Genomic DNA, 27,500 nt, shown 5'->3' on the forward strand with positions numbered 1-27,500 from the left:
CAATATATAAGTGACGCATGGTGACGTCAGTCATCTACGACACTAGGCCTACATGTGACATCATGTCTACGTCACACGTAGGCCCGCTAACCTATATAAGTGCTGACCCACACAGTAGGACTGCATTCCTTCAGGTCATTCATTCAGCGTTTTCAGGACTGATTTATTTTACCGGCAGAAACCTATAAACTACTGTGAGAAATGCTTCGTTGGACGGTGCACCTAAAAGGGCTTCCAGAGACACGGTATGATGCTGCTGTAGCAGTGGACCACAAAGTGTACTGCTTTAGAGGAGACTTTATCGAGTCAGAGCGTCGGATTGAAGTGCATGTCTTCAACACAGTGTCTTTATGCTGGACCGAGTTGCCCCCAGAGACACATAGAAGAGGACAACGCCCCCTAGAGGTTCACCGCATGAAAACCAGCCGCACAGCTGTGCTGATCGACCCTTTCATCTACATCTGGGGGGGAAGGACTGAGTCTGACACATGGAACTACAGCACGGTGCTTTATGCATTTGATGTCGACGGCCACAGAATGCTCACACCCAAGGTTTCTGGGACCGTTCCAGAGGGGAGGTGTGGCCACTCAGTCTGTGTTGTTGGGAAGGTCATTTTTATCTATGGAGGATGGACTGGGAATAGAGACACTAATGACATCTACAAGTTGGACACCACCACGATGGTCTGGACTTCAATTAACACCAGAGGAACTCCACCTCCTGCTACAGCAGGTCACTCTGCCACCGTCATCGGGACAAAGATGTTTGTATTTGGGGGCCGTCGGAACGGGGTCAACTACAACACCATCAGAGTGTTTGACACAGAGACCGACCAATGGATGGACACTCCTTCTGCACGGCTTGTCCCAGTAGGACGCCGCAGTCATTCAGCCTTTTCCCACAACGGAGAGCTGTACATATTTGGTGGAAGGAACTATAAGCAGGACTTCAATGATCTGTGGAAATTCAGTCCAGCGACGTTCACCTGGAAGGAGGTCGAGTCCAAAGGGAACGTCCCATGTTCAAGCACTGCTCACGTGCCGTGGCGTCACATGGTATTCTGTTGCATGGTGGGAGATCGCGTCATCCTCTTTGGAGGACATCGATCGTCGTTCGGTTCGTCGGTCAATGAACTGTACGTCTTAGACTTCAGTCCTAGTCTGAAGACCTTGTGCAAGCTGTCAGTTATTCAGTACGGTCTGGAGCAGTCTGGACTCCCACACAACGTCAGGTGGGAACTGGGAGCCACGTACAGTCAAAAGAAAAATATATAACGGGCTACTAAAAAAAATAAAAAAAGGAGAAAAAAAGAAAAAGGGCCAGCAGACAACAACAAGTTATGTCCACAGACTTTAAGACATTATGGACGAAGGGACCTAGAAATACAAGTTATGTCCACAGACTTTAAGACATTATGGACGAAGGTAACCTAGAAATACAAGTTATGTCCACAGACTTTAAGACATTATGGACGAAGGGACCTAGAAATACAAGTTATGTCCACAGACTTTAAGACATTATGGACGAAGGGACCTAGAAATACAAGTTATGTCCACAGACTTTAAGACATTATGGACGAAGGGACCTAGAAATACAAGTTATGTCCACAGACTTTAAGACATTATGGACGAAGGGACCTAGAAATACAAGTTATGTCCACAGACTTTAAGACATTATGGACGAAGGTAACCTAGAAATACAAGTTATGTCCACAGACTTTAAGACATTATGGACGAAGGTAACCTAGAAATACAAGTTATGTCCACAGACTTTAAGACATTATGGACGAAGGTAACCTAGAAATACAAGTTATGTCCACAGACTTTAAGACATTATGGACGAAGGTAACCTAGAAATGCTGCTATTAATTGGGGGGGGGGGGGGGGGCAATAAATGCACGGGACCGCGCTCACGTAAATACGCTTTGCGTTGTCGCTCCCCAAATGCTCCCCAATGCTCCCCAAATGCTCCCAAATGCTCCCAAATGCTCCCAAATGCTCCCCAATGCTCCCAAATGCTCCCAAAATGCTCCCCAATGCTCCCCAGTGCTCCCCAATGCTCCCCAATGCTCCCAAATGCTCCCCAATGCTCCCCAATGCTCCCAAATGCTCCCCAATGCTCCCCAAATGCTCCCCAATGCTCCCCAAATGCTCCCTAAATGCTCCCCAATGCTCCCCAATGCTCCCTAAATGCTCCCCAATGCTCCCTAAATGCTCCCCAATGCTCCCTAAATGCTCCCCAATGCTCCCTAATGCTCCCCAATGCTCCCTAAATGCTCCCCAATGCTCCCAAATGCTCCCCAATGCTCCCTAAATGCTCCCCAATGCTCCCCAAATGCTCCCCAATGCTCCCTAAATGCTCCCCAATGCTCCCCAAATGCTCCCCAATGCTCCCCAAATGCTCCCCAATGCTCCCTAAATGCTCCCCAATGCTCCCTAAATGCTCCCAAATGCTCCCCAATGCTCCCCAATGCTCCCCAAATGCTCCCCAATGCTCCCCAAATGCTCCCTAATGCTCCCCAATGCTCCCCAAATGCTCCCTAAATGCTCCCTAAATGCTCCCCAATGCTCCCTAAATGCTCCCCAAATGCTCCCAAATGCTCCCCAAATGCTCCCAAATGCTCCCCAATGCTCCCCAAATGCTCCCCAAATGCCCCCCAATGCTCCCTAAATGCTCCCCAAATGCTCCCAAATGCTCCCAAATGCTCCCAAATGCTCCCCAAATGCTCCCAAATGCTCCCCAAATGCTCCCCAAATGCTCCCCAAATGCCCCCCAATGCTCCCCAAATGCTCCCCAATGCTCCCCAAATGCTCCCCAATGCTCCCTAAATGCTCCCCAATGCTCCCCAAATGCTCCCTAAATGCTCCCTAAATGCTCCCCAATGCTCCCTAAATGCTCCCCAATGCTCCCCAAATGCTCCCAAATGCTCCCAAATGCTCCCCAAATGCTCCCAAATGCTCCCCAATGCTCCCCAAATGCTCCCCAAATGCCCCCCAATGCTCCCTAAATGCTCCCCAAATGCTCCCAAATGCTCCCAAATGCTCCCCAAATGCTCCCAAATGCTCCCCAAATGCTCCCCAAATGCTCCCCAAATGCCCCCCAATGCTCCCTAAATGCTCCCTAAATGCTCCCCAAATGCCCCCCAATGCTCCCTAAATGCCCCCCAATGCTCCCCAAATGCTCCCAAATGCTCCCAAATGCTCCCCAAATGCTCCCCAATTCTCCCTAAATGCTCCCCAATGCTCCCTAAATGCCCCCCAATGCTCCCTAAATGCTCCCCAATTCTCCGCGCAAACACTCTGGTGGAAAGTTGATGGCGGCCCCTACGGTCAAGGTTGGCCCCATGTTTGAACTGGGGACCCCCGAAAAATAATCATATTTGAACTGGGGACCCCCGAAAAATAATCATATTTGAACTGGGGACCCCCGAAAATAATCATATTTAAACTGTTGTAGTTCTCCTCCCATCCACTTGCATTGAGTTGTAGTTCTCCTCCCATCCACTTGCATTGAGTTGTAGTTCTCCTCCCATCCACTTGCATTGAGTTGTAGTTCTCCTCCTCATCCACTTGCATTGAGTTGTAGTTCTCCCCCCATCCACTTGCATTGAGTTGTAGTTCTCCTCCCATCCACTTTCATTGAGTTATAGTTCTCCTCCCATCCACTTGCATTGAGTTGCTCAAAAAGCACATGAGGTGGATTCACTCCTCCTTCCGGGTAGGAACAGACTGCATTCTGGGACGGATTGCAATGGTGAGTGGCCGTCCGTCGTGAACGTGCACAATGATAGTCAACGGACGGACAGCGCGTTCATGTGTTTGGGGCCAGGCTGCAATACCTTCATTCGGCCACTATGTCCATTTGGCATTGAAACCCAGGGTTTCCTCTGGGTGCCTTCTCTATAAATATATATACTCTAAGACTCTGACACATGACGTGCACTGGCCAATCAGACTCTGACACATGACGTGCACTGGCCAATCACACACGTCCAAAGCGCGCGCGAGTCACTTCCTCCTCTTACCCGGTTCCAGCAGCATGTGGCTCATCTGCTGTAGCGACGTCACTTCCTCTTCCTGGGGCGCGTGGATGACCATCAGCGTGCTACCCAGAATGCACAGCAGGCAGCCCAGCTTCCCCAGGAGGTTCAGTGTCTCCCCCAGCAGGTAGGAGGACAGTACTGCACTGTGTGGGGTTCGAGAAGGAAGGGGGGGGGGGGGGGGGGGGGAGTACGTGATGCTGTTTAGACCAGTGTGTTGTGGCCATTTTGTCCGTTCCAAACATTTCTACCATAGCCTAACAAACCCCACTGATGCACTCAGGGATTAAGGATGTACGCAGACATAAGAAACAGATTGTCCAACAGGTTCAATGTCTTTTTGGTTCGCATTTAGGGGAGAGCAGGGTCGGTTGATGCGCATTTTACTAATTCCCTCCCTACACAGAGATTAATTCATTTTACTAATCCCTCCCTACACAGAGATTAATTAATTTTACTAATCCCTCCCTACACAGAGATTAATTCATTTTACTAATCCCTCCCTACACAGAGATTAATTCATTTTACTAATCCCTCCCTACACAGAGATTAATTAATTTTACTAATTCCCTCCCTACACAGAGATTAATTCATTTTACTAATCCCTCCCTACACAGAGATTAATTAATTTTACTAATCCCTCTCTACACAGAGATTAATTAATTTTACTAATCCCTCCCTACACAGAGATTAATTAATTTTACTAATCCCCTCTCTACACAGAGATTAATTCATTTTACTAATCCCTCCCTACACAGAGATTAATTCATTTTACTAATCCCTCCCTACACAGAGATTAATTCATTTTACTAATCCCTCCCTACACAGAGATTAATTAATTTTACTAATCCCTCTCTACACAGAGATTAATTCATTTTACTAATCCCTCCCTACACAGAGATTAATTAATTTTACTAATCCCTCCCTACACAGAGATTAATTCATTTTACTAATCCCTCCCTACACAGAGATTAATTCATTTTACTAATCCCTCTCTACACAGAGATTAATTAATTTTACTAATCCCTCCCTACACAGAGATTAATTCATTTTACTAATCCCTCCCTACACAGAGATTAATTAATTTTACTAATCCCTCTCTACACAGAGATTAATTCATTTTACTAATCCCTCCCTACACAGAGATTAATTCATTTTACTAATCCCTCCCTACACAGAGACTAATTAATTTCAAGTAACCTTGTCCTCTCCCATTACCCCGAGTGTTTTTTCATTTTGGTGAAACGAGTCGGACGCAATCTGCAAAGCAAAGTGATCTCGCGCTCAGGAGGACGAAAGGAGGACGCAGGACGAAAGATGAGGAAGTGAGCGCCCTGTCTCTCCCCCAGTCTCCGCTACTACTAAGCGTGCAAAAACACAAAAGGGTCTGTAGCTCGGTCAATCTTTGGCGGAAATTGATTTTCTTTTGTCTGCGAGGCTTTCGGGCAATGTGGAATCGAATGACGTCGCCGGAAATACGCGACGAAAAGGTGTTGCATGGTATCCAGTCCGAGGTGCAACCGTCCTACCGCGCCAACTGACCCGGCTGATCCCCCATCACCCCCCCCCCCCCCCCCCCCCCGGCCTACTTATACCCTCTGTCAAGCAATTAGGCCTGGGGAGGCGTGCCCCTGTTGTCCAAACAACAATTCAATTATAACCCATCAAACTAAAGCCCAATAATGCCAAATAGCTACAACAATTGTGATGATAATAATAATAATAATAATAATAATAATAATAATAATAATAATATTATAATAATAAGTAGGCTCTATAGCAGTGATTCAGGGACCCCCATAAGAGGAGATTTATAAGGCTATAGCAGTGATTCAGGGACCCCCATAAGAGAAGATTTATAAGGTTCTAGCAGTGATTCAGGGACCCCCATAAGAGGAGATTTATAAGGCTCTATAGCAGTGATTCAGGGACCCCCATAAGAGAAGATTTATAAGGCTCTATAGCAGTGATTCAGGGACCCCCATAAGAGAAGATATATAAGGCTCTAGCAGTGATTCAGGGACCCCCATAAGAGGAGATTTATAAGGCTCTATAGCAGTGATTCAGGGACCCCCATAAGAGAAGATTTATAAGGCTCTATAGCAGTGATTCAGGGACCCCCATAAGAGAAGATTTATAAGGCTCTATAGCAGTGATTCAGGGACCCCCATAAGAGAAGATTTATAAGGCTCTAGCAGTGATTCAGGGACCCCCATAAGAGAAGATTTATAAGGTTCTAGCAGTGATTCAGGGACCCCCATAAGAGAAGATTTATAAGGCTCTATAGCAGTGATTCAGGGACCCCCATAAGAGAAGATTTATAAGGCTCTATAGCAGTGATTCAGGGACCCCCATAAGAGGAGATTTATAAGGCTCTAGCAGTGATTCAGGGACCCCCATAAGAGAAGATTTATAAGGTTCTAGCAGTGATTCAGGGACCCCCATAAGAGAAGATTTATAAGGCTCTATAGCAGTGATTCAGGGACCCCCATAAGAGAAGATTTATAAGGTTCTAGCAGTGATTCAGGGACCCCCATAAGAGGAGATTTATAAGGCTCTATAGCAGTGATTCAGGGACCCCCATAAGAGAAGATTTATAAGGCTCTATAGCAGTGATTCAGGGACCCCCATAAGAGGAGATTTATAAGGCTCTATAGCAGTGATTCAGGGACCCCCATAAGAGAAGATTTATAAGGCTCTAGCAGTGATTCAGGGACCCCCATAAGAGGAGATTTATAAGGCTCTAGCAGTGATTCAGGGACCCCCATAAGAGAAGATTTATAAGGTTCTAGCAGTGATTCAGGGACCCCCATAAGAGAAGATTTATAAGGCTCTATAGCAGTGATTCAGGGACCCCCATAAGAGAAGATTTATAAGGCTCTATAGCAGTGATTCAGGGACCCCCATAAGAGGAGATTTATAAGGCTCTAGCAGTGATTCAGGGACCCCCATAAGAGGAGATTTATAAGGCTCTAGCAGTGATTCAGGGACCCCCATAAGAGGAGATTTATAAGGCTCTAGCAGTGATTCAGGGACCCCCATAAGAGGAGATTTATAAGGCTCTAGCAGTGATTCAGGGACCCCCATAAGAGAAGATTTATAAGGTTCTAGCAGTGATTCAGGGACCCCCATAAGAGAAGATTTATAAGGCTCTAGCAGTGATTCAGGGACCCCCATAAGAGGAGATTTATAAGGCTCTAGCAGTGATTCAGGGACCCCCATAAGAGAAGATTTATAAGGCTCTATAGCAGTGATTCAGGGACCCCCATAAGAGGAGATTTATAAGGCTCTATAGCAGTGATTCAGGGACCCCCATAAGAGGAGATTTATAAGGCTCTAGCAGTGATTCAGGGACCCCCATAAGAGGAGATTTATAAGGCTCTAGCAGTGATTCAGGGACCCCCATAAGAGAAGATTTATAAGGCTCTATAGCAGTGATTCAGGGACCCCATAAGAGAAGATTTATAAGGCTCTAGCAGTGATTCAGGGACCCCCATAAGAGAAGATTTATAAGGCTCTATAGCAGTGATTCAGGGACCCCCATAAGAGAAGATTTATAAGGCTCTAGCAGTGATTCAGGGACCCCCATAAGAGAAGATTTATAAGGCTCTATAGCAGTGATTCAGGGACCCCCATAAGAGAAGATTTATAAGGCTCTAGCAGTGATTCAGGGACCCCCATAAGAGAAGATTTATAAGGCTCTAGCAGTGATTCAGGGACCCCCATAAGAGAAGATTTATAAGGCTCTATAGCAGTGATTCAGGGACCCCCATAAGAGAAGATTTATAAGGCTCTAGCAGTGATTCAGGGACCCCCATAAGAGAAGATTTATAAGGCTCTAGCAGTGATTCAGGGACCCCCATAAGAGAAGATTTTTATGGCTCTAGCAGTGATTCAGGGACCCCCATAAGAGGAGATTTATAAGGTTCTAGCAGTGATTCAGGGACCCCCATAAGAGGAGATTTATAAGGTTCTAGCAGTGATTCAGGGACCCCCATAAGAGAAGATTTATAAGGCTCTAGCAATATCAAGGACCACCAGTTTTCTACACAATGCATATTAGTCTACAGATCATGAAACCCCCCCCCCCCCCAGTTTGACATGAAAGCATAATGACATTTACACACTAAACCCAAGCGTTTAGGTTATAAACAGTTTTAAACACATATTTGTAACACTTTTTAAACGTGTCACAGTGTTTAGATTATAAACAGAAGAACATGTTTAATCGCCTGTAACACTTTTTAAACACATAAACGTGTTTAGTTTTCACAATCAAAGTCAGTCATATTATAGGTGTTTAGAATTCGAACACTAGGTGTTCTCGTGAGGCGTTTGAGTGAACTCGTGTTCTACTGTATTTTATGACCATTCATAAACACTTGGCATTTTATTATTACACACATGGTGTTTAGGTTTACACGTGTCACATGTTCCAGGGATTTACAGTGTGGACATTTTTGCCTTAAACACAGTAGGATGTTAATGGTAGGGTCACATATAAACCCTTGTAAAAATAATTCCTCAACGCTGACAGCCGGTCAACAAGTGGATTCATGAATGTAATTACAGTATATATACTATATATTTTAGCACAGTACTAAATGCACTTAGTTACTTTCCACCACTCCTGATAACCTGAACATGGTTTTGAATGTGGTCAGAGAGAGAGAGAGAGAGAGAGAGACAGAGAGAGAGAGAGAGAGAGACAGAGAGAGAGAGAGAGAGAGAGAGAGAGATAGAGAGATAGAGAGATAGAGAGATAGAGAGATAGAGAGATAGAGAGATAGAGAGAGAGAGAGAGATAGAGAGATAGAGACAGAGAGACAGAGAGACAGAGAGACAGAGAGACAGAGAGAGAGAGAGAGAGAGAGAGAGAGAGAGAGAGAGAGAGACACACACACACAGGCGGGCAAACAAATCAGTGCAGTGAATTTGTTTATGTCATGGTCACAGTCGACACAATGCCTTGTTTATTTGCACGCAAAAAATATTTTCAGCAAGTGTAAAAACAGTCCTTACGACGGCATCGAGGCCCGCAAAAAAAAAACATTTTAGTCGACTAAATCACCTGTAGATTTAGTCGACTAAAATCTTATGACATTTAGTCGACTAAAACTAGACTAAACACTAACACATAATTAACCCTACCTGATCAGAACACTCACTGGGGGGGGGGGGGGGGTTACTGTACCTGATCAGACTCATAGGGGGGGGGGGGGGGGGTTACTGTACCTGATCAGACTCATAGGGGGGGGGGGGGGTCACCGTACCTGATCAGAACACTCACTGGGGGGGGGGGGGGGGGGGGTCACCGTACCTGATCAGACTCATAGGGGGGGGGGGGGGTCACCGTACCTGATCAGACTCATAGGGGGGGGGGGGGGGGGGTCACCGTACCTGATCAGAACACTCAGAGCTCCTAGGGGGGTCACCACCGTGGCAGCCGCGAACATGTAGGCTGCGAAGTTAGACCCCTCCCCCAGACCCACTGGAGGGGGGAAGGGGGGGGGGGGGGGAGAGAGAGAGAGAGCTATTTAAAGGGATTGTGACATTAAAAAAAAGGTTTTGGAATTGTTCTTGTTTTTTTTTTTAGGTTTTCTAATCTCAATTGCACCCGAAAAACATGAACTTTTAACATTCAGTAGATTTTCTGTGATCTGGGGTTTTCTGGCTCAAACAGGTGCTCTGATTTGCCGGCAGTAAGTGACATCACTTACTGCAAATCCCATATATGCATGCCAATGGGATTTGCCAGCAGATGTCACTGTTTCACTGTGTTGCCTGTTGTTTTCACTGTGTTGCCTGTTTTCATTGTAGCTCAAAAGGCCCCAAAAAACCCCAAAGAAAACTTCAGACCACAGAAAATCCACTGAATGTTCAAAGTTCAGGTTTTTTTTGGGTGTAATAGAGGTCATAAAACCTAAAAGAAAAAATAAAAATAAAAATAAATTAAAATTAATGTCATAAAACCTTTAACAGCGTTAGGCCTCATTCACACGTACCAAACACACACACACCAAACAAGCAAATGTTTGGTATTTTTTTAATGTTTTTTTGGGCCCACCACAATGCTTTTTCCAATGGGAGAAGTCACATGGTTTGATCCACTGTTGTTTTTGCCAGCAGATTTCTATTTTAGTTTTAGTCATTATAGTCTCTTGAGTAGTTTTCATTTAGTTTTAGTCACATTTTAGTCACCCGGAATGTGTTAAGTGTTTAGTCTAGTTTTAGTCGACTAAATCTACAGTTGATTTAGTCGACTAAAATGTGTTTTGGCGGGCCTTGATGCCGTCGTAATGAGTGTTTTTACACTTGCTGAAAATAGCCGATCTACAAGCTCACAACGCGTCGCGCTGAGCTTGTAGATCTGCTATTTTCAGCATGTGACCAAGTGTAAAATGACTTATACTGGATCTGTAGTCCCTTCCTAACATTTTAGTCTAGTTTTTATTTGTCGACGAAATTGTCAGTATATTTAGTCTTAGTTTTAGTCATCGTAGCTCAGTTTTCATTTAGTTTCCATTAGTTTTTGTCAGTGAAAAAAGGTAGTCGACGAACATTTTTCGCCTTAGTTTTAGTCGACGAAAACAACACTGGTTTGATCAAACATTTGTGTTTGATGGGGGGGGGGGGGGGGGGCAGAACACCACCAGCAACCGGCAATCAAACACAAATGTTTGATCAAACCATGTGACTCCCATTGGAAAAGCATTGTGGTGGGCTAAAACAACTAGAAAAAACGACCAAACATTTGCTTGATTGGTGTGAATGAGGCCTTACTGAACACACTCTATAGCAATGATTACTGTTACTATATAGAGCTATTTAACACTGTTACTGAACACACTATAGCAATGATTACTGTCACAATATAGAGCTATTTAACACTGTTACTGAACACACTCTATAGCAATGATTACTGTCACAATATAGAGCTATTTAACACTGTTACTGAACACACTCTATAGCAATGATTACTGTCACAATATAGAGCTATTTAACACTGTTACTGAACACACTCTATAGCAATGATTACTGTCACAATATAGAGCTATTTAACACTGTTACTGAACACACTCTATAGCAATGATTACTGTCACAATATAGAGCTATTTAACACTGTTACTGAACACACTCTATAGCAATGATTACTGTCACAATATAGAGCTATTTAACACTGTTACTGAACACACTCTATAGCAATGATTACTGTCACAATATAGAGCTATTTAACACTGTTACTGAACACACTCTATAGCAATGATTACTGTCACAATGTAAAGCTATTTAACACTGTTACTGAACACACTCTATAGCAATGATTACTGTCACAATATACAGCTATTTAACACTGTTACTGAACACACTCTATAGCAATGATTACTGTCACAATATAGAGCTATTTAACACTGTTACTGAACACACTCTATAGCAATGATTACTGTCACAATATAGAGCTATTTAACACTGTTACTGAACACACTCTATAGCAATGATTACTGTCACAATATAGAGCTATTTAACACTGTTACTGAACACACTCTATAGCAATGATTACTGTCACAATATACAGCTATTTAACACTGTTACTGAACACACTCTATAGCAATGACTACTGTCACAATATAGAGCTATTTAACACTGTTACTGAACACACTCTATAGCAATGATTACTGTCACAATATAGAGCTATTTAACACTGTTACTGAACACACTCTATAGCATATATGTCAAACTCAAGGCCCGGGGGCCAAATCAGGCCCGCGAATGAATTATCTTTGGCCCGTGGGATGATATTTAATTAGTATTAGAACTGGCCCTCTGGTATACTGCACGGACCACCATAATACTACAAGTACCACAATGCACTGCGAGTGCATTGTCACGTATCGAGGGCCCGCAAGCGCCAAGCATGCGTCTTCTCTTCACTATTGATCAGCAGTGAAAGTATATCAACTTGTGGTCAACTTTCAGCTACCCCTCTCCCCAAAAATGGCCGTGTGTTGAAACACAGTCCGGCCCTCGACTTGTACCAATTTCTTTATTTTGGCCCAATGTGTATTTGAGTTTGACATCCCTGCTCTATAGCAATGATTACTGTCACAATATAGAGCTATTTAACACTGTTACTGAACACACTATAGCAATGATTACTGTCACAATATAGAGTTATTTATAATAATAATAATAATAATAATAATAATAATAATAATAATAATAATAATAATGTTCTCAAAGAATCTCAAAGTGCTACAGCAGAGAATGAAAGCAAAAGAAACAACACACCATTAAAAACATCTAAAAGAACAGGAACATTTCAAACATAAAGGGCAAGGCTATGAAAATGCTTTGGTGAAAAGGACAGTTTTGAGTCCTCTCTTAAATCAGACCAGTGTGTGTCCCAGTGGAAACCTCGTATGAATCTGACCTCAGGTCAGAATGGGTTAATCAGAACAGTGTGTGTCCCAGGCAGTGGAAACCTCGTATGAATCTGATCTCAGGTCAGAATGGGTTAACCAAAAACTCAGTCCAACACAGAAAACAAAAGTCAGAAAAATATAATATATTCAGTTCTTACTGGTCAGGAGGCCGCCCCACCACAACCAGTCTCTGAGGTAACCATGACCACCATCACCTGGAACACACACACACACACACACACACACACACACACACACACACACACACACACACACACACACACACACACACACACACACACACACACACACACACACACACACACACACACACACACACACACAAATGTTATCATTTAGACCCGATTCTACAAATATCTTCGGTAACACTATTTACAATAACGACCTGTTATAAAGCATTTATAAACATTTATAAGCAGTTTGTAGACGAGTAATAATCATGAACATGTCGACTGTTTGTTGACATCTGTAAATGTTTACCTAAACATTTATAACTATGTGAATAGTTTACTATTTACTAATACCTTACTAATAACATATAAATGATGTTTAAACATAGTTATACATGTTTAGGTAAACATTTATAACTATGTGAATAGTTTACTACTTACTAATACCTTACTAATAACGTATAAATGATGTTTAAACATAGTTATACATGTTTAGGTAAACATTTATAACTATGTGAATAGTTTACTACTTACTAATACCTTACTAATAACATATAAATGATGTTTAAACATAGTTATAAATGTTTAGGTAAACATTTAAGGATGACAACAATGAGTGTTCATGATTATTACTCATCTACAAACTGCTTATAAATGTTTATAAATGCTTTATAATAGGTCGTTATTGTAAAGCCATATCTTCTAAAATCAGAAAAGACAGTTTTCTTTAAAAAAAAAAAAAAACGGGTGTTTCTCAAACTATTTTGGGCCATGATGTCGTCGTACACTACAAACAGCGTTGTGAGTTTGTAGATCTGCTATTTTCCCAGCATGCGACCCAGTGTAAAATGACTCATACTGGATCTGTTGTCCACTATAGTCCCTTTCCTAACATTTTAGTCTAGTTTTTATTTGTTGATGAAATTGTCAGTATATTTAGTCGTAGTTTTAGTCATAGTAGTTTCCATGTCATTTTTTCGTCAGTGAATGAAAAGGTAGTCGAGGGACTTTTTTTTTTGTCATAGTATTATAGTCGACGAATTCAACACTGCATCGGATAAAAATAAAAAATAAACTCTGCTTTTTAGTGACAAGAGTTGGGTTTTAGTGTCCTGGGGTTAATTAAAAGGCTCTTAAACCCATTCTGAACGGGAACCCATTTTGGTGTTAGCATCATGTTATGCTTTAGCTATTGAAAAACAGCAGATCTACAAGCTCGTAGCGCGCCACCGAGTGGCGCGCTACGAGCTTGTAGGTCTGCTATTTTTTGAAAAATCGAAGAACGACTGAATTTTTTTTAGAATCTGATCTCAGGTCAGAATGGGTTAATCAGACCAGTAGTGTGTGTCCAGTGGAAACCTCGTATGAATCTGATCTCAGGTCAGAATGTGGTTAATCAGACCAGTAGTGTGTGTCCAGTGGAAACCTCGTAATGAATCTGATCTCAGGTCAGAATGGGTTAAAAGTTAAATCTACAGGGAGGCTCTTATTGTGTGCAGACAAGCATGAGAGCCATTGTTCGGCTCCAGTTTAAACTGGTTTGAATATGAAACCGGAGCTCTGAGTATGTGCGTCTGTGTGCACGTGTGTGTGTGTGTGTGTGTGCGTGCGTGCGTGCGTGTGTGTGTGTGTGTGCGTGCGTGTGCATGTGCATGTGTGTGCGTGCGTGCACACACGCAATGCGTGCATTGTTCAGACAACCCTTGGTAAATACGACCTAAAAACCTCAAACTAGGCCCTGGGGATCGGGTGGCACTGCGCACACACACACACACGCACGCACACACACACACACGCACGCACACACACACACACACGCACGCACACACACACACACACGCGCGCGCACACACACAAACACACACACACACTCACATACACACACACACACACACACGCACACACTCTCTCTCTAATGGACTATAGTGGGGAGTCGACCGTCACCAGAGATGCAGAGATAACGTGTCAATAAAGTTCACAACTGCAAAAATGTAGTGCAAATCTTTTTGTCTTTGAATATATTCTTTCACAGTGAGCGTTTTTAACTCAAATCTTTGCTTCTGGGGGGGGGGGGGGGGGGGGGGGGTCCACTGACACAGAAACAGAGGTTTTAACCCTTTCAGAACCACTGACACAGAAAGAGAGGTTTTAACCCTTTCAGAACCACTGACACAGAAAGAGAGGTTTTAACCCTTTCAGAACCACTGACACAGAAACAGAGGTTTTAACCCTTTCAGAACCGCTGACACAGAAAGAGAGGTTTTAACCCTTTCAGAACCGCTGACACAGAAAGAGAGGTTTTAACCCTTTCAGAACCGCTGACACAGAAACAGAGGTTTTAACCCTTTCAGAACCGCTGACACAGAAAGAGAGGTTTTCTCAGAAAACTGTTAGAAGCCTTTGTTTTAAATCAGCCTCAGGTCTAAATGGGTTAAAATAAGGACCTGTCTGTAAAGACCTGGACATCGAGTACCCGTTATCAATAAGCTTTGGGGTTATTGAGTACCTGTTATCAATAAGCTTTGGGGTTATTGAGTACCTGTTATCAATCAATAAGCTTTGGGGTTCAATAAGAACCCGGCTCGATAAGACTGATCGAAAAGCAGCTCGTTATAAATAAAACTTAACGAGGTCCATCCCTAAAGCAGCTCGTTATAAATAAAACTTAACGAGGTCCATCCCTAAAGCAGCTCGTTATAAATAAAACTTAACGAGGTCCATCCCTAAAGCAGCTCGTTATAAATAAAACTTAACGAGGTCCATCCCTAAAGCAGCTCGTTATAAATAAAACTTAACGAGGTCCATCCCTAAAGCAGCTCGTTATAAATAAAACTTAACGAGGTCCATCCCTAAAGCAGCTCGTTATAAATAAAACTTAACGAGGTCCATCCCTAAATGTTAACGCTTACAAAAAAGGTCAGTAATTAAGACTCCACCCACTTGCTCTGGTCTGTCCGTTGGAGGCGGCCAATCGGAGGAGGGCCTTCTTCTTGAGGATGACGCTCCCTCCAATCAGGAAGGCCGACAGTATGGCCAGGCTAAGCCCCACCCAGAAGTTGTAGTTGGACCACTCCTTGTCGCCGGACAGGTTTAGGCCGTGGGCGTCTGTGGTGTTGACCAATGGGGCTGCAGGACAGGGGAGGGGTTAACCACGCGGCACATTTTGATTGGCTATAGTAGTCAGCGACCGAGGCTATCGTACCAGGATCAGGAAGTCATGTGTTAATTATTAGTACTTTTTACACAATCGTCTAAATCACAATAATTTAACCCATTTATGGACTGAGACCAGATTCTACTAAATGTATTAAAAAATCATGACAGTTTTCTGGAAAACCTTATGTTTCTGTATCAGTGGTTCTCACAGGGTTAAACCTCATGTTTCTATATCAGTGGTTCTCACAGGGTTAAACCCTATGTTTCTATGTCAGCGGTTCTCACAGGGTTAAAACCCTATGTTTCTATATCAGTGGTTCTCACAGGGTTAAACCCTATGTTTCTATGTCAGTGGTTCTCACAGGGTTAAACCCTATGTTTCTATGTCAGTGGTTCTCACAGGGTTTAAACCCTATGTTTCTATGTCAGTGGTTCTCACAGGGTTTAAACCCTATGTTTCTATGTCAGTGGTTCTCACAGGGTTAAACCCTCATGTTTCTATGTCAGTGGTTCTCACAGGGTTAAAACCCTATGTTTCTGTGTCAGTGGTTCTCACAGGGTTAAAACCCTATGTTTCTATGTCAGTGGTTCTCACAGGGTTAAACCTCATGTTTCTATGTCAGTGGTTCTCACAGGGTTAAAACCCTATGTTTCTATATCAGTGGTTCTCACAGGGTTTAAACCCTATGTTTCTATGTCAGTGGTTCTCACAGGGTTAAACCCCTATGTTTCTATATCAGTGGTTCTCACAGGGTTAAAACCCTATGTTTCTATGTCAGTGGTTCTCACAGGGTTAAAACCCTATGTTTATATGTCAGTGGTTCTCACAGGGTTAAAACCCTATGTTTCTATGTCAGTGGTTCTCACAGGGTTAAAACCCTATGTTTCTATATCAGTGGTTCTCACAGGGTTAAACCCTCATGTTTCTATGTCAGTGGTTCTCACAGGGTTAAAACCCTATGTTTCTATGTCAGTGGTTCTCACAGGGTTAAAACCCTATGTTTCTATATCAGTGGTTCTCACAGGGTTAAACCTCATGTTTCTATGTCAGTGGTTCTCACAGGGTTAAAACCCTATGTTTCTATATCAGTGGTTCTCACAGGGTTAAAACCCTATGTTTCTATGTCAGTGGTTCTCACAGGGTTAAACCTAATGTTTCTATGTCAGTGGTTCTCACAGGGTTAAAACCCTATGTTTCTATATCAGTGGTTCTCACAGGGTTAAAACCCTATGTTTCTATATCAGTGGTTCTCACAGGGTTAAACCTCATGTTTCTATGTCAGTGGTTCTCACAGGGTTAAAACCCTATGTTTCTATATCAGTGGTTCTCACAGGGTTAAAACCCTATGTTTCTATGTCAGTGGTTCTCACAGGGTTAAACCTCATGTTTCTATGTCAGTGGTTCTCACAGGGTTAAAACCCTATGTTTCTATATCAGTGGTTCTCACAGGGTTAAAACCCTATGTTTCTATATCAGTGGTTCTCACAGGGTTAAAACCCTATGTTTCTATATCAGTGGTTCTCACAGGGTTAAACCTCATGTTTCTATGTCAGTGGTTCTCACAGGGTTAAACCTCATGTTTCTATGTCAGTGGTTCTCACAGGGTTAAACCCTATGTTTCTATGTCAGTGGTTCTCACAGGGTTAAACCTCATGTTTCTATGTCAGTGGTTCTCACAGGGTTAAAACCTCATGTTTCTATGTCAGTGGTTCTCACAGTGTTAAAACCCCATGTTTCTATGTCAGTGGTTCTCACAGGGTTAAACCTCATGTTTCTATGTCAGTGGTTCTCACAGGGTTAAACCTCATGTTTCTATATCAGTGGTTCTCACAGGGTTAAAACCCTATGTTTCTGTGTCAGTGGTTCTCACAGGGTTAAAACCCCATGTTTCTATGTCAGTGGTTCTCACAGTGTTAAACCCTATGTTTCTATGTCAGTGGTTCTCACAGGGTTAAACCCTATGTTTCTATGTCAGTGGTTCTCACAGGGTTAAAACCCTATGTTTCTATGTCAGTGGTTCTCACAGGGTTAAAACCCTATGTTTCTATATCAGTGGTTCTCACAGTGTTAAACCCTATGTTTCTATGTCAGTGGTTCTCACAGGGTTAAACCTCATGTTTCTATGTCAGTGGTTCTCACAGTGTTAAACCCTATGTTTCTATGTCAGTGGTTCTCACAGGGTTAAAACCCTATGTTTCTATGTCAGTGGTTCTCACAGGGTTAAAACCCTATGTTTATATGTCAGTGGTTCTCACAGGGTTAAACCCTATGTTTCTATATCAGTGGTTCTCACAGTGTTAAACCCTATGTTTCTATGTCAGTGGTTCTCACAGGGTTAAACCTCATGTTTCTATATCAGTGGTTCTCACAGTGTTAAACCCTATGTTTCTATGTCAGTGGTTCTCACAGGGTTAAAACCCTATGTTTCTATGTCAGTGGTTCTCACAGGGTTAAACCTCATGTTTCTATGTCAGTGGTTCTCACAGTGTTAAACCCTATGTTTCTATGTCAGTGGTTCTCACAGTGTTAAACCCTATGTTTCTATGTCAGTGGTTCTCACAGGGTTAAACCTCATGTTTCTGTGTCAGTGGTTCTCACAGGGTTAAACCCTATGTTTCTATGTCAGTGGTTCTCACAGGGTTAAACCCTATGTTTCTATGTCAGTGGTTCTCACAGGGTTAAACCCTATGTTTCTATGTCAGTGGTTCTCACAGGGTTAAACCCTATGTTTCTATGTCAGTGGTTCTCACAGGGTTAAACCCTATGTTTCTATGTCAGTGGTTCTCACAGGGTTAAACCCTATGTTTCTATGTCAGTGGTTCTCACAGGGTTAAACCCTATGTTTCTGTGTCAGTGGTTCTCACAGGGTTAAACCCTATGTTTCTGTGTCAGTGGTTCTCACAGGGTTAAACCCTATGTTTCTATGTCAGTGGTTCTCACAGGGTTAAACCCTATGTTTCTGTGTCAGTGGTTCTCACAGGGTTAAACCCTATGTTTCTATGTCAGTGGTTCTCACAGGGTTAAAACCCTATGTTTCTATGTCAGTGGTTCTCACAGGGTTAAACCCTATGTTTCTGTGTCAGTGGTTCTCACAGGGTTAAACCCTATGTTTCTATGTCAGTGGTTCTCACAGGGTTAAACCCTATGTTTCTGTGTCAGTGGTTCTCAAACATTTTCATGTCAAAGACCCCCAGAATTATCTGTATTTGGCCGCCGACCCCCATCTGAACATATGTAGTTCCAGGGACCCCTCCTCAGAAGCAAAGGTTTGAGTTAAAAACGTTGTCTCTGAAAGAATATATATTCAAAGATTTGCCGCACATTTTCAATATCTTTCTAAAAATAGAAGATCCTCGGCTAGAGCTATGAGCTTGTAGATCTAGAGCTATGAGCTTGTAGATCTAGAGCTATGAGCTTGTAGATCTAGAGCTATGAGCTTGTAGATCTAGAGCTATGAGCTTGTAGATCTGCTATACTTACTAACAGCTAGTAAGTTTAGCATAATGCTTAAAACCAACAGGGGTTCCCGCCCAGAATGGGTTAACCCTAGAACCCCCCCCCCCCCTCCCGTGTGTGCGTGCATGCATGTACCATGCATGTACCATGCGTGTGCCATGCGTGTGCCATGCGTGTGCCATGCGTGTGCCATGCGTGTGCCATGCGTGTACCTGGCGTGTGCCATGCGTGTGCCATGCGTGTGCCATGCGTGTACCATGCGTGTACCATGCGTGTGCCATGCGTGTACCTGGCGTGTGCCATGCGTGTGCCATGCGTGTGCCATGCGTGTACCATGCGTGTACCATGCGTGTGCCATGCGTGTGCCATGCGTGTGCCATGCGTGTACCTGGCGTGTGCCATGCGTGTGCCATGCGTGTACCATGCGTGTACCATGCGTGTGCCATGCGTGTGCCATGCGTGTGCCATGCGTGTGCCATGCGTGTACCATGCGTGTACCTGGCGTGTGCCATGCGTGTGCCATGCGTGTACCATGCGTGTACCATGCGTGTGCCATGCGTGTGCCATGCGTGTGCCATGCGTGTGCCATGCGTGTGCCATGCGTGTACCATGCGTGTGCCATGCGTGTGCCATGCGTGTACCATGCGTGTGCCAAGCGTGTACCTGGTGTGTGCCATGCGTGTACCATGGTGTGTACCATGCGTGTACCTGGCGTGTGCCATGCGTGTACCATGCGTGTGCCATGCGTGTACCTGGCGTGTACCATGCGTGTACCATGCGTGTACCATGCGTGTGCCATGCGTGTACCATGCGTGTGCCATGCGTGTGCCATGCGTGTACCATGCGTGTACCATGCGTGTACCATGCGTGTGCCATGCGTGTGCCATGCGTGTACCATGCATGTGCCATGCGTGTACCTGGCGTGTACCATGCGTGTACCATGCGTGTACCATGCGTGTGCCATGCGTGTACCATGCGTGTGCCATGCGTGTGCCATGCGTGTGCCATGCGTGTACCATGCGTGTACCATGCGTGTACCATGCGTGTGCCATGCGTGTACCATGCGTGTGCCATGCGTGTACCATGCGTGTACCTGGCGTGTACCTGGCGTGTGCCATGTGTGTGCCATGCGTGTACCATGCGTGTGCCATGCGTGTGCCATGCGTGTACCATGCGTGTACCATGCGTGTGCCATGCGTGTGCCATGCGTGTACCATGCGTGTGCCATGCGTGTGCCATGCGTGTGCCATGCGTGTGCCATGCGTGTACCATGCGTGTGCCATGCGTGTACCATGCGTGTGCCATGCGTGTACCATGCATGTGCCATGCGTGTACCATGCGTGTACCATGCGTGTGCCATGCGTGTACCATGCGTGTACCTGGCGTGTACCATGCGTGTACCATGCGTGTACCATGCGTGTGCCATGCGTGTGCCATGCGTGTGCCATGCGTGTACCATGCGTGTACCATGCGTGTACCATGCGTGTGCCATGCGTGTGCCATGCGTGTACCATGCATGTGCCATGCGTGTACCTGGCGTGTACCATGCGTGTACCATGCGTGTACCATGCGTGTGCCATGCGTGTACCATGCGTGTACCATGCGTGTGCCATGCGTGTGCCATGCGTGTGCCATGCGTGTACCATGCGTGTGCCATGCGTGTACCATGCGTGTACCATGCGTGTACCATGCGTGTACCATGCGTGTACCATGCGTGTGCCATGCGTGTGCCATGCGTGTACCATGCGTGTACCATGCGTGTGCCATGCGTGTGCCATGCGTGTGCCATGCGTGTACCTGGCGTGTACCATGCGTGTACCATGCGTGTGCCATGCGTGTGCCATGCGTGTGCCATGCGTGTGCCATGCGTGTACCTGGCGTGTACCATGCGTGTGCCATGCGTGTGCCATGCGTGTACCATGCGTGTACCATGCGTGTACCATGCGTGTACCATGCGTGTGCCATGCGTGTGCCATGCGTGTGCCATGCGTGTACCTGGCTTGTACCATGCGTGTACCATGCGTGTACCATGCGTGTGCCATGCGTGTGCCATGCGTGTACCATGCGTGTACCATGCGTGTGCCATGCGTGTACCATGCGTGTACCATGCATGTACAATTTACAATTTACAATTTACAATTTAGGCATTTAGCAGACGCTCTTAATCCAGAGCGACTTACATTTAGGCAAGAACAAAAGCATGGGAATACATCACATAAAAGCATTTATCATGAAACATGCGTAAGATAAGAAGGTAACAGTGGAATATCTATATGATGAAACTATACATACACTATACATAATAAACTATACATATTCACTACTATGCTATACATATGTACTATGGCGTGCTATGACTATATACAATACAATTATAGTGCTGTCTACATAACATGCTATAAGTCTGTGTCAAATGCTATCTAAGCCAACAGAAATGCTATGTAAGGGGTTAGGGTAAGTGCTATGGGCCATGATGGAGTCTGAAAAGGTGGGTTTTCAGGCTACGGCGGAAGATTGGGAGTGATGCTGCAGTTCTGACTGCAATGGGAAGTGCATTCCACAGTTTTGGAGCCAGAAGGGAGAAGAGTTTGGGACGTGTGGAGCGTTGTCCCGGCGTTTTTAGTGAGGGTACTTCCAGTTTCCCTGCGTTGGCTGATCTGAGTGCGCGGGAGGGTTTGTAGGGTTCAATCATACTTGTAAGATATGGGGGAGCCATACCTTTGGTTGCTTTGAATGCCAGCATCAGAGTTTTGTACCATGTATTGTATTGTATTGTACCATGCGTGTGCCATGCGTGTGCCATGCGTGTACCATGCATGTGCCATGCGTGTACCTGGCGTGTACCATGCGTGTACCATGCGTGTGCCATGCGTGTGCCATGCGTGTGCCATGCGTGTACCATGCGTGTACCATGCGTGTACCATGCGTGTGCCATGCGTGTACCATGCGTGTGCCATGCGTGTACCATGCGTGTACCATGCGTGTACCATGCGTGTGCCATGCGTGTACCTGGCGTGTACCATGCGTGTACCTGGCGTGTGCCATGTGTGTGCCATGCGTGTACCATGCGTGTGCCATGCGTGTGCCATGCGTGTACCATGCGTGTACCATGTGTGTACCATGCGTGTGCCATGCGTGTGCCATGCGTGTACCATGCGTGTACCATGCGTGTACCATGCGTGTACCATGCGTGTACCATGCGTGTGCCATGCGTGTACCTGGCGTGTGCCATGCGTGTACCATGCGTGTGCCATGCGTGTACCATGCGTGTGCCATGCGTGTACCTGGCGTGTACCATGCGTGTACCATGCGTGTACCATGCGTGTGCCATGCGTGTACCATGCGTGTACCTGGCGTGTACCATGCGTGTGCCATGCGTGTACCTGGCGTGTACCATGCGTGTGCCATGCGTGTACCATGCGTGTGCCATGCGTGTACCTGGCGTGTACCATGCGTGTGCCATGCGTGTACCATGCGTGTACCATGCGTGTACCATGCGTGTACCATGCGTGTACCTGGCGTGTACCATGCGTGTGCCATGCGTGTACCATGCGTGTACCATGCGTGTGCCATGCGTGTACCTGGCGTGTGCCATGCGTGTACCATGCGTGTACCATGCGTGTACCATGCGTGTGCCATGCGTGTACCATGCGTGTACCTGGCGTGTGCCATGCGTGTACCATGCGTGTACCATGCGTGTGCCATGCGTGTACCATGCGTGTACCATGCGTGTGCCATGCGTGTGCCATGCGTGTACCATGCGTGTACCTGGCGTGTGCCATGCGTGTACCATGCGTGTACCATGCGTGTACCTGGCGTGTGCCATGCGTGTGCCATGCGTGTACCTGGCGTGTGCCATGCGTGTGCCATGCGTGTGCCATGCGTGTGCCATGCGTGTGCCATGCGTGTACCATGCGTGTGCCATGCGTGTGCCATGCGTGTACCTGGCGTGTGCGTGGTGTTGTAGGGCGGAGCCCCGCTGATCACACACGCCACAGTTTGAGAACCACATCTCAACGCAACCACAGACCCTAGAGAGAGAGAGAGAGAGTATTTAACCCATTCTGACCTGAGATCAGATTGTATAAAAATGTCTTCTATACATCCTGATAGTTTACCATTCTGACCTAAGATCAGATTGTATAAAAATGTCTTCTATACATCCTGACAGTTTACCATTCTGACCTGAGATCAGATTCTATAAATGTCTTCTACATCCTGACAGTTTACCATTCTGACCTAAGATCAGATTGTATAAAAATGTCTTCTATACATCCTGACAGTTTACCATTCTGACCTGAGATCAGATTATATAAATGTCTTCTACATCCTGACAGTTTACCATTCTGACCTGAGATCAGATTGTATAAATGTTCTTCTACATCCTGACAGTTTACCATTCTGACCTGAGATCAGATTCTAAAAATGTCTTCTATACATCCTGACAGTTTACCATTCTGACCTGAGATCAGATTCTAAAAATGTCTTCTATACATCCTGACAGTTTACCGTTCTGACCTGAGATCAGATTCTAAAAATGTTCTTCTACATCCCGACAGTTTTCTGAAAAAGCTATGTTTCTGTTTCAGTCGTTCTTTGATTTTTCAAAAATAGCAGACCTACAAGCTCATATCGCGCCACTCGGTGGCGCGCTATGAGCTTGTAGATCTGCTATTTTAGATCTGCTTAATTTTATTTTATTATTATGTCATTTCATGTCATTGATATTATGTTATGTTGTTGTTTGTCATATCTTCGATTGTGCTTTGGCAACACTTGTAAAATGTCATGCCAATAAAGCTTATTGAATTGAATTGAACTGAGAGAGAGAGGGGGGGGGGGGGGGCTTTAGTGTGTCTTGGTCAGACCAGACAGGCAGGTGTCATGTTGACAGTGTCAACATGCTGGGGGGAGTCCTGACAGTACACATGGCCGTCTCTGTTTTAACTAGATAACACTTCAGGCATTATTTTAAACTTTAGCTATTTTTGAAAACAATCATGGAGCAATGTGGAAAGGAAAGGAAAGGTACCATGTTTACCCAGGGTAACTGGACTAAGGAAAGGAAAGGTAGTATGTTTACCCAGGGTAACTGGACTAAGGAAAGGAAAGGTACTATGTTTACCCAGGGTAACTGGACTAAGGAAAGGAAAGGTACCATGTTTACCCAGGGTAACTGGACTAAGGAAAGGAAAGGTACCATGTTTACCCTGCAGGGTAACTGGACTAAGGAAAGGAAAGGTACTATGTTTACCCAGGGTAACTGGACTAAGGAAAGGAAAGGTACCATGTTTACCCAGGGTAACTGGACTAAGGAAAGGAAAGGTACTATGTTTACCCAGGGTAACTGGACTAAGGAAAGGAAAGGTACCATGTTTACCCAGGGTAACTGGACTAAGGAAAGGAAAGGTACTATGTTTACCCAGGGTAACTGGACTAAGGAAAGGAAAGGTACCATGTTTACCCAGGGTAACTGGACTAAGGAAAGGAAATGTACTATGTTTACCCAGGGTAACTGGACTAAGGAAAGGAAAGGTACCATGTTTACCCAGGGTAACTGGACTAAGGAAAGGAAAGGTACTATGTTTACCCAGGGTAACTGGACTAAGGAAAGGAAATGTACTATGTTTACCCAGGGTAACTGGACTAAGGAAAGGAAAGGTACTATGTTCACCCAGGGTAACTGGACTAAGGAAAGGAAAGGTACTATGTTTACCCAGGGTAACTGGACTAAGGAAAGGAAAGGTACTATGTTTACCCAGGGTAACTGGACTAAGGAAAGGAAAGGTACCATGTTTACCCTGCAGGGTAACTGGACTAAGGAAAGGAAAGGTACCATGTTTACCCTGCAGGGTAACTGGACTAAGGAAAGGAAAGGTACCATGTTTACCCAGGGTAACTGGACTAAGGAAAGGAAAGGTACCATGTTTACCCAGGGTAACTGGACTAAGGAAAGGAAAGGTACCATGTTTACCCAGGGTAACTGGACTAAGCTATAGAACTTGTTTACAGCCAGGCCCAGGGAGTTACAATAGCAGCTAAATGATCATTTGGAACCAAAAATGAACCCTTATGGGTCTCTGTACCCGTTAGGGTACATTTGGTTCCATTTGCTTTTACACTATAAATTGGACTACTAATATGCATGTCAACCTGCGGCGAGGGTCCTTGAAATTAAACGGGTTGAGAGTCACTGCTAGAGTCGTAAAAATCTTCCCTTATGGAAGTTTGGCAGTTTGTAGCCACTGCAGTAGGTAGTATAGGCGAATACTGGACTACAAGCCCCGGTGCTTGCCCGTTTTTCCTCCCGGAATTTTCCCCAGTGAGGGGGATAACTTTGTAATATGATATTGGCTGTTTGTATTCTTTTTGGAAAAATATAAAAAGACACTCCTGTGGAAAGGCTATATTATATTACTTATATTGACCCTATAAACAATTTAGTATTATTTAGTATATGTAAGGTTTTGCCCCCTCAAATGGTAACTCGTCAGATAATCCCCACATATCCTACAACAACTTCTGTGAACAGACTTCACTGTAGTAGCTTTTCATAAATTATATTTGTACTTAGGCTGTTCTGCTGTCATGAAAGTTTATAGTTAGAGAAACTCAAAGTCCAGCCGTCTGCTGTCCAGCCTCTCCCACCAACCCCTCACTGGGGAAAATTCTGGGAGGAAAACGGAAACGGGGCGAGTGGTCTTGTTACCGTATAGGCTATAGGTCTGGTCCATAGCTCTAATGCGTTTGCATTAGAGCTATGGACCAGACCTATAGTAGTAGGCTATGATACACGGTCCCAGTCACAGATTAGTTTTATGATGTTTTTTGGCTTTAACCCATTCTGACCTGAGATCAGATCCATACGAGGTTTCCACCGGACACACGCTGGTCTGACGAACCCATTCTGACCTGAGATCAGAGTCTAAAAATGTCAGTTGTTCTTCGATTCTTTTCAAAAATAGCAGACCTACAAGCTCCTATCGCGCCACTCGGTGGCGCGATATGAGCTTGTAGATCTGCTATTTTTCAATAGCTAAAGCATGACATGATGCTAAACACCAAAATGGGTGCCCGGTCAGAATGGGATAAAGATCAGTGTATATTTCTACGTCTCTCTAAACGTTTTGATGAATTGAACAAGGTGGACCATCTTGTAAACAAGCTCTATATAGTTCATGGCGTCGTCTCAGTCACACAGTTAACAGTCTTTGTGTTTGAAATGTATACACTGTACAATTCTGCAAACCTGTTAATAAATACTTCAATATGGATCACTTATTGCCACCCTTAATATCATCTTATTGTGCCTTAGGCCAACTTTGGCGACTTTTTGAATGACAATAGAAAAATGTGCGATATGACCTCAATGTCACGAAATATCTCATTTTAAAGCTGCAAGTCTCTAGTTTACACCGGAAAAAAATTATGTTCCTAGCATGTTCCATCGTTTACTTATAAGCATTTTAGTACACGTTGGTGTGATTTTTGTTTTTGTCATGTATTTATATCTCAGGGAGGGGGAGGAGGAGGGGGGGGGGGGAGAGAGAGGGGAGTTTCACAACTCAGTTCACACAGGTGTGATTATTATTTTGTCATGATTCATGTCTTTATCTCGGGAGGGGGGGAGGAGGAGGGGGGGGGGAGAGAGGGGAGTTTCACAACTCAGTTCACACAGGTGTGATTATTATTTTGTCATGATGCCAATAAAAAAAAAAAAAAAAAAAAAACTTTGTGGGTAAGACCCCCACCTAGCTAATGCACAAAAAAAAAGTACTAAGTACTAAGTACTACGTCAATAACGTCATTGGCCACAAGGGATTTGTTGATTTAACACGCAAATAACGTCATTGGCCACTAGGGGGTTAATGTTGATATATTTGTGAAATAAGAGAAGCGCTGTAGATTACATGTCTTACCTTGATGCGTTATATTTTCTTTAGTGCGTTTGTTGTTCTATTGTTTTAATTATGTTTTCTGGGCAGTCTGTGATTTTATTTATTTACTGCCCCCCCCCCCCCCCCCCTTTGCCAACTTGTAGATTTATGTACTGTTCTTTACTGTTATTTATGAACTTAATCTTTTAATCAGACCAGTGTGTGTCCCAGTGGAAACCTCGTATGAATTGATTGATTGATTGATTGAAATATTTATTAACAGTTTGTAGAATTTAGAGTACATTTCAAGCGCAAACTCAATACAAAGACTGTCAACTGTGAGTGGACGACCCAAT

The 27,500-nt window shown here is 44.4% G+C and overlaps 1 protein-coding gene across 1 annotated transcript in view; it reads right to left on the minus strand.

The window, feature by feature from the left end:
• Positions 1–27,500, minus strand: part of LOC310856382 (magnesium transporter NIPA4-like) — a gene marked incomplete at its 3' end in the record, with an annotated part of 32,490 nt that overhangs the window by 4,259 nt on the left and 731 nt on the right. Inside the window, exons 2-6 of the mRNA XM_083761784.1 lie at positions 23,212–23,298; positions 15,595–15,780; positions 12,622–12,678; positions 9,441–9,531; positions 4,026–4,186 (exon numbers count right to left, since the gene is read on the minus strand). Coding sequence (XP_083617910.1) covers positions 4,026–4,186; positions 9,441–9,531; positions 12,622–12,678; positions 15,595–15,780; positions 23,212–23,298 — 582 coding nt within the window. The remainder of the gene's footprint in view (positions 1–4,025; positions 4,187–9,440; positions 9,532–12,621; positions 12,679–15,594; positions 15,781–23,211; positions 23,299–27,500) is intronic.

The sequence above is a fragment of the Protomyctophum parallelum genome (assembly GCF_964188405.1).
Source record: "Protomyctophum parallelum genome assembly, chromosome: 1".
NCBI classification, from domain to species: domain Eukaryota; kingdom Metazoa; phylum Chordata; class Actinopteri; order Myctophiformes; family Myctophidae; genus Protomyctophum; species Protomyctophum parallelum.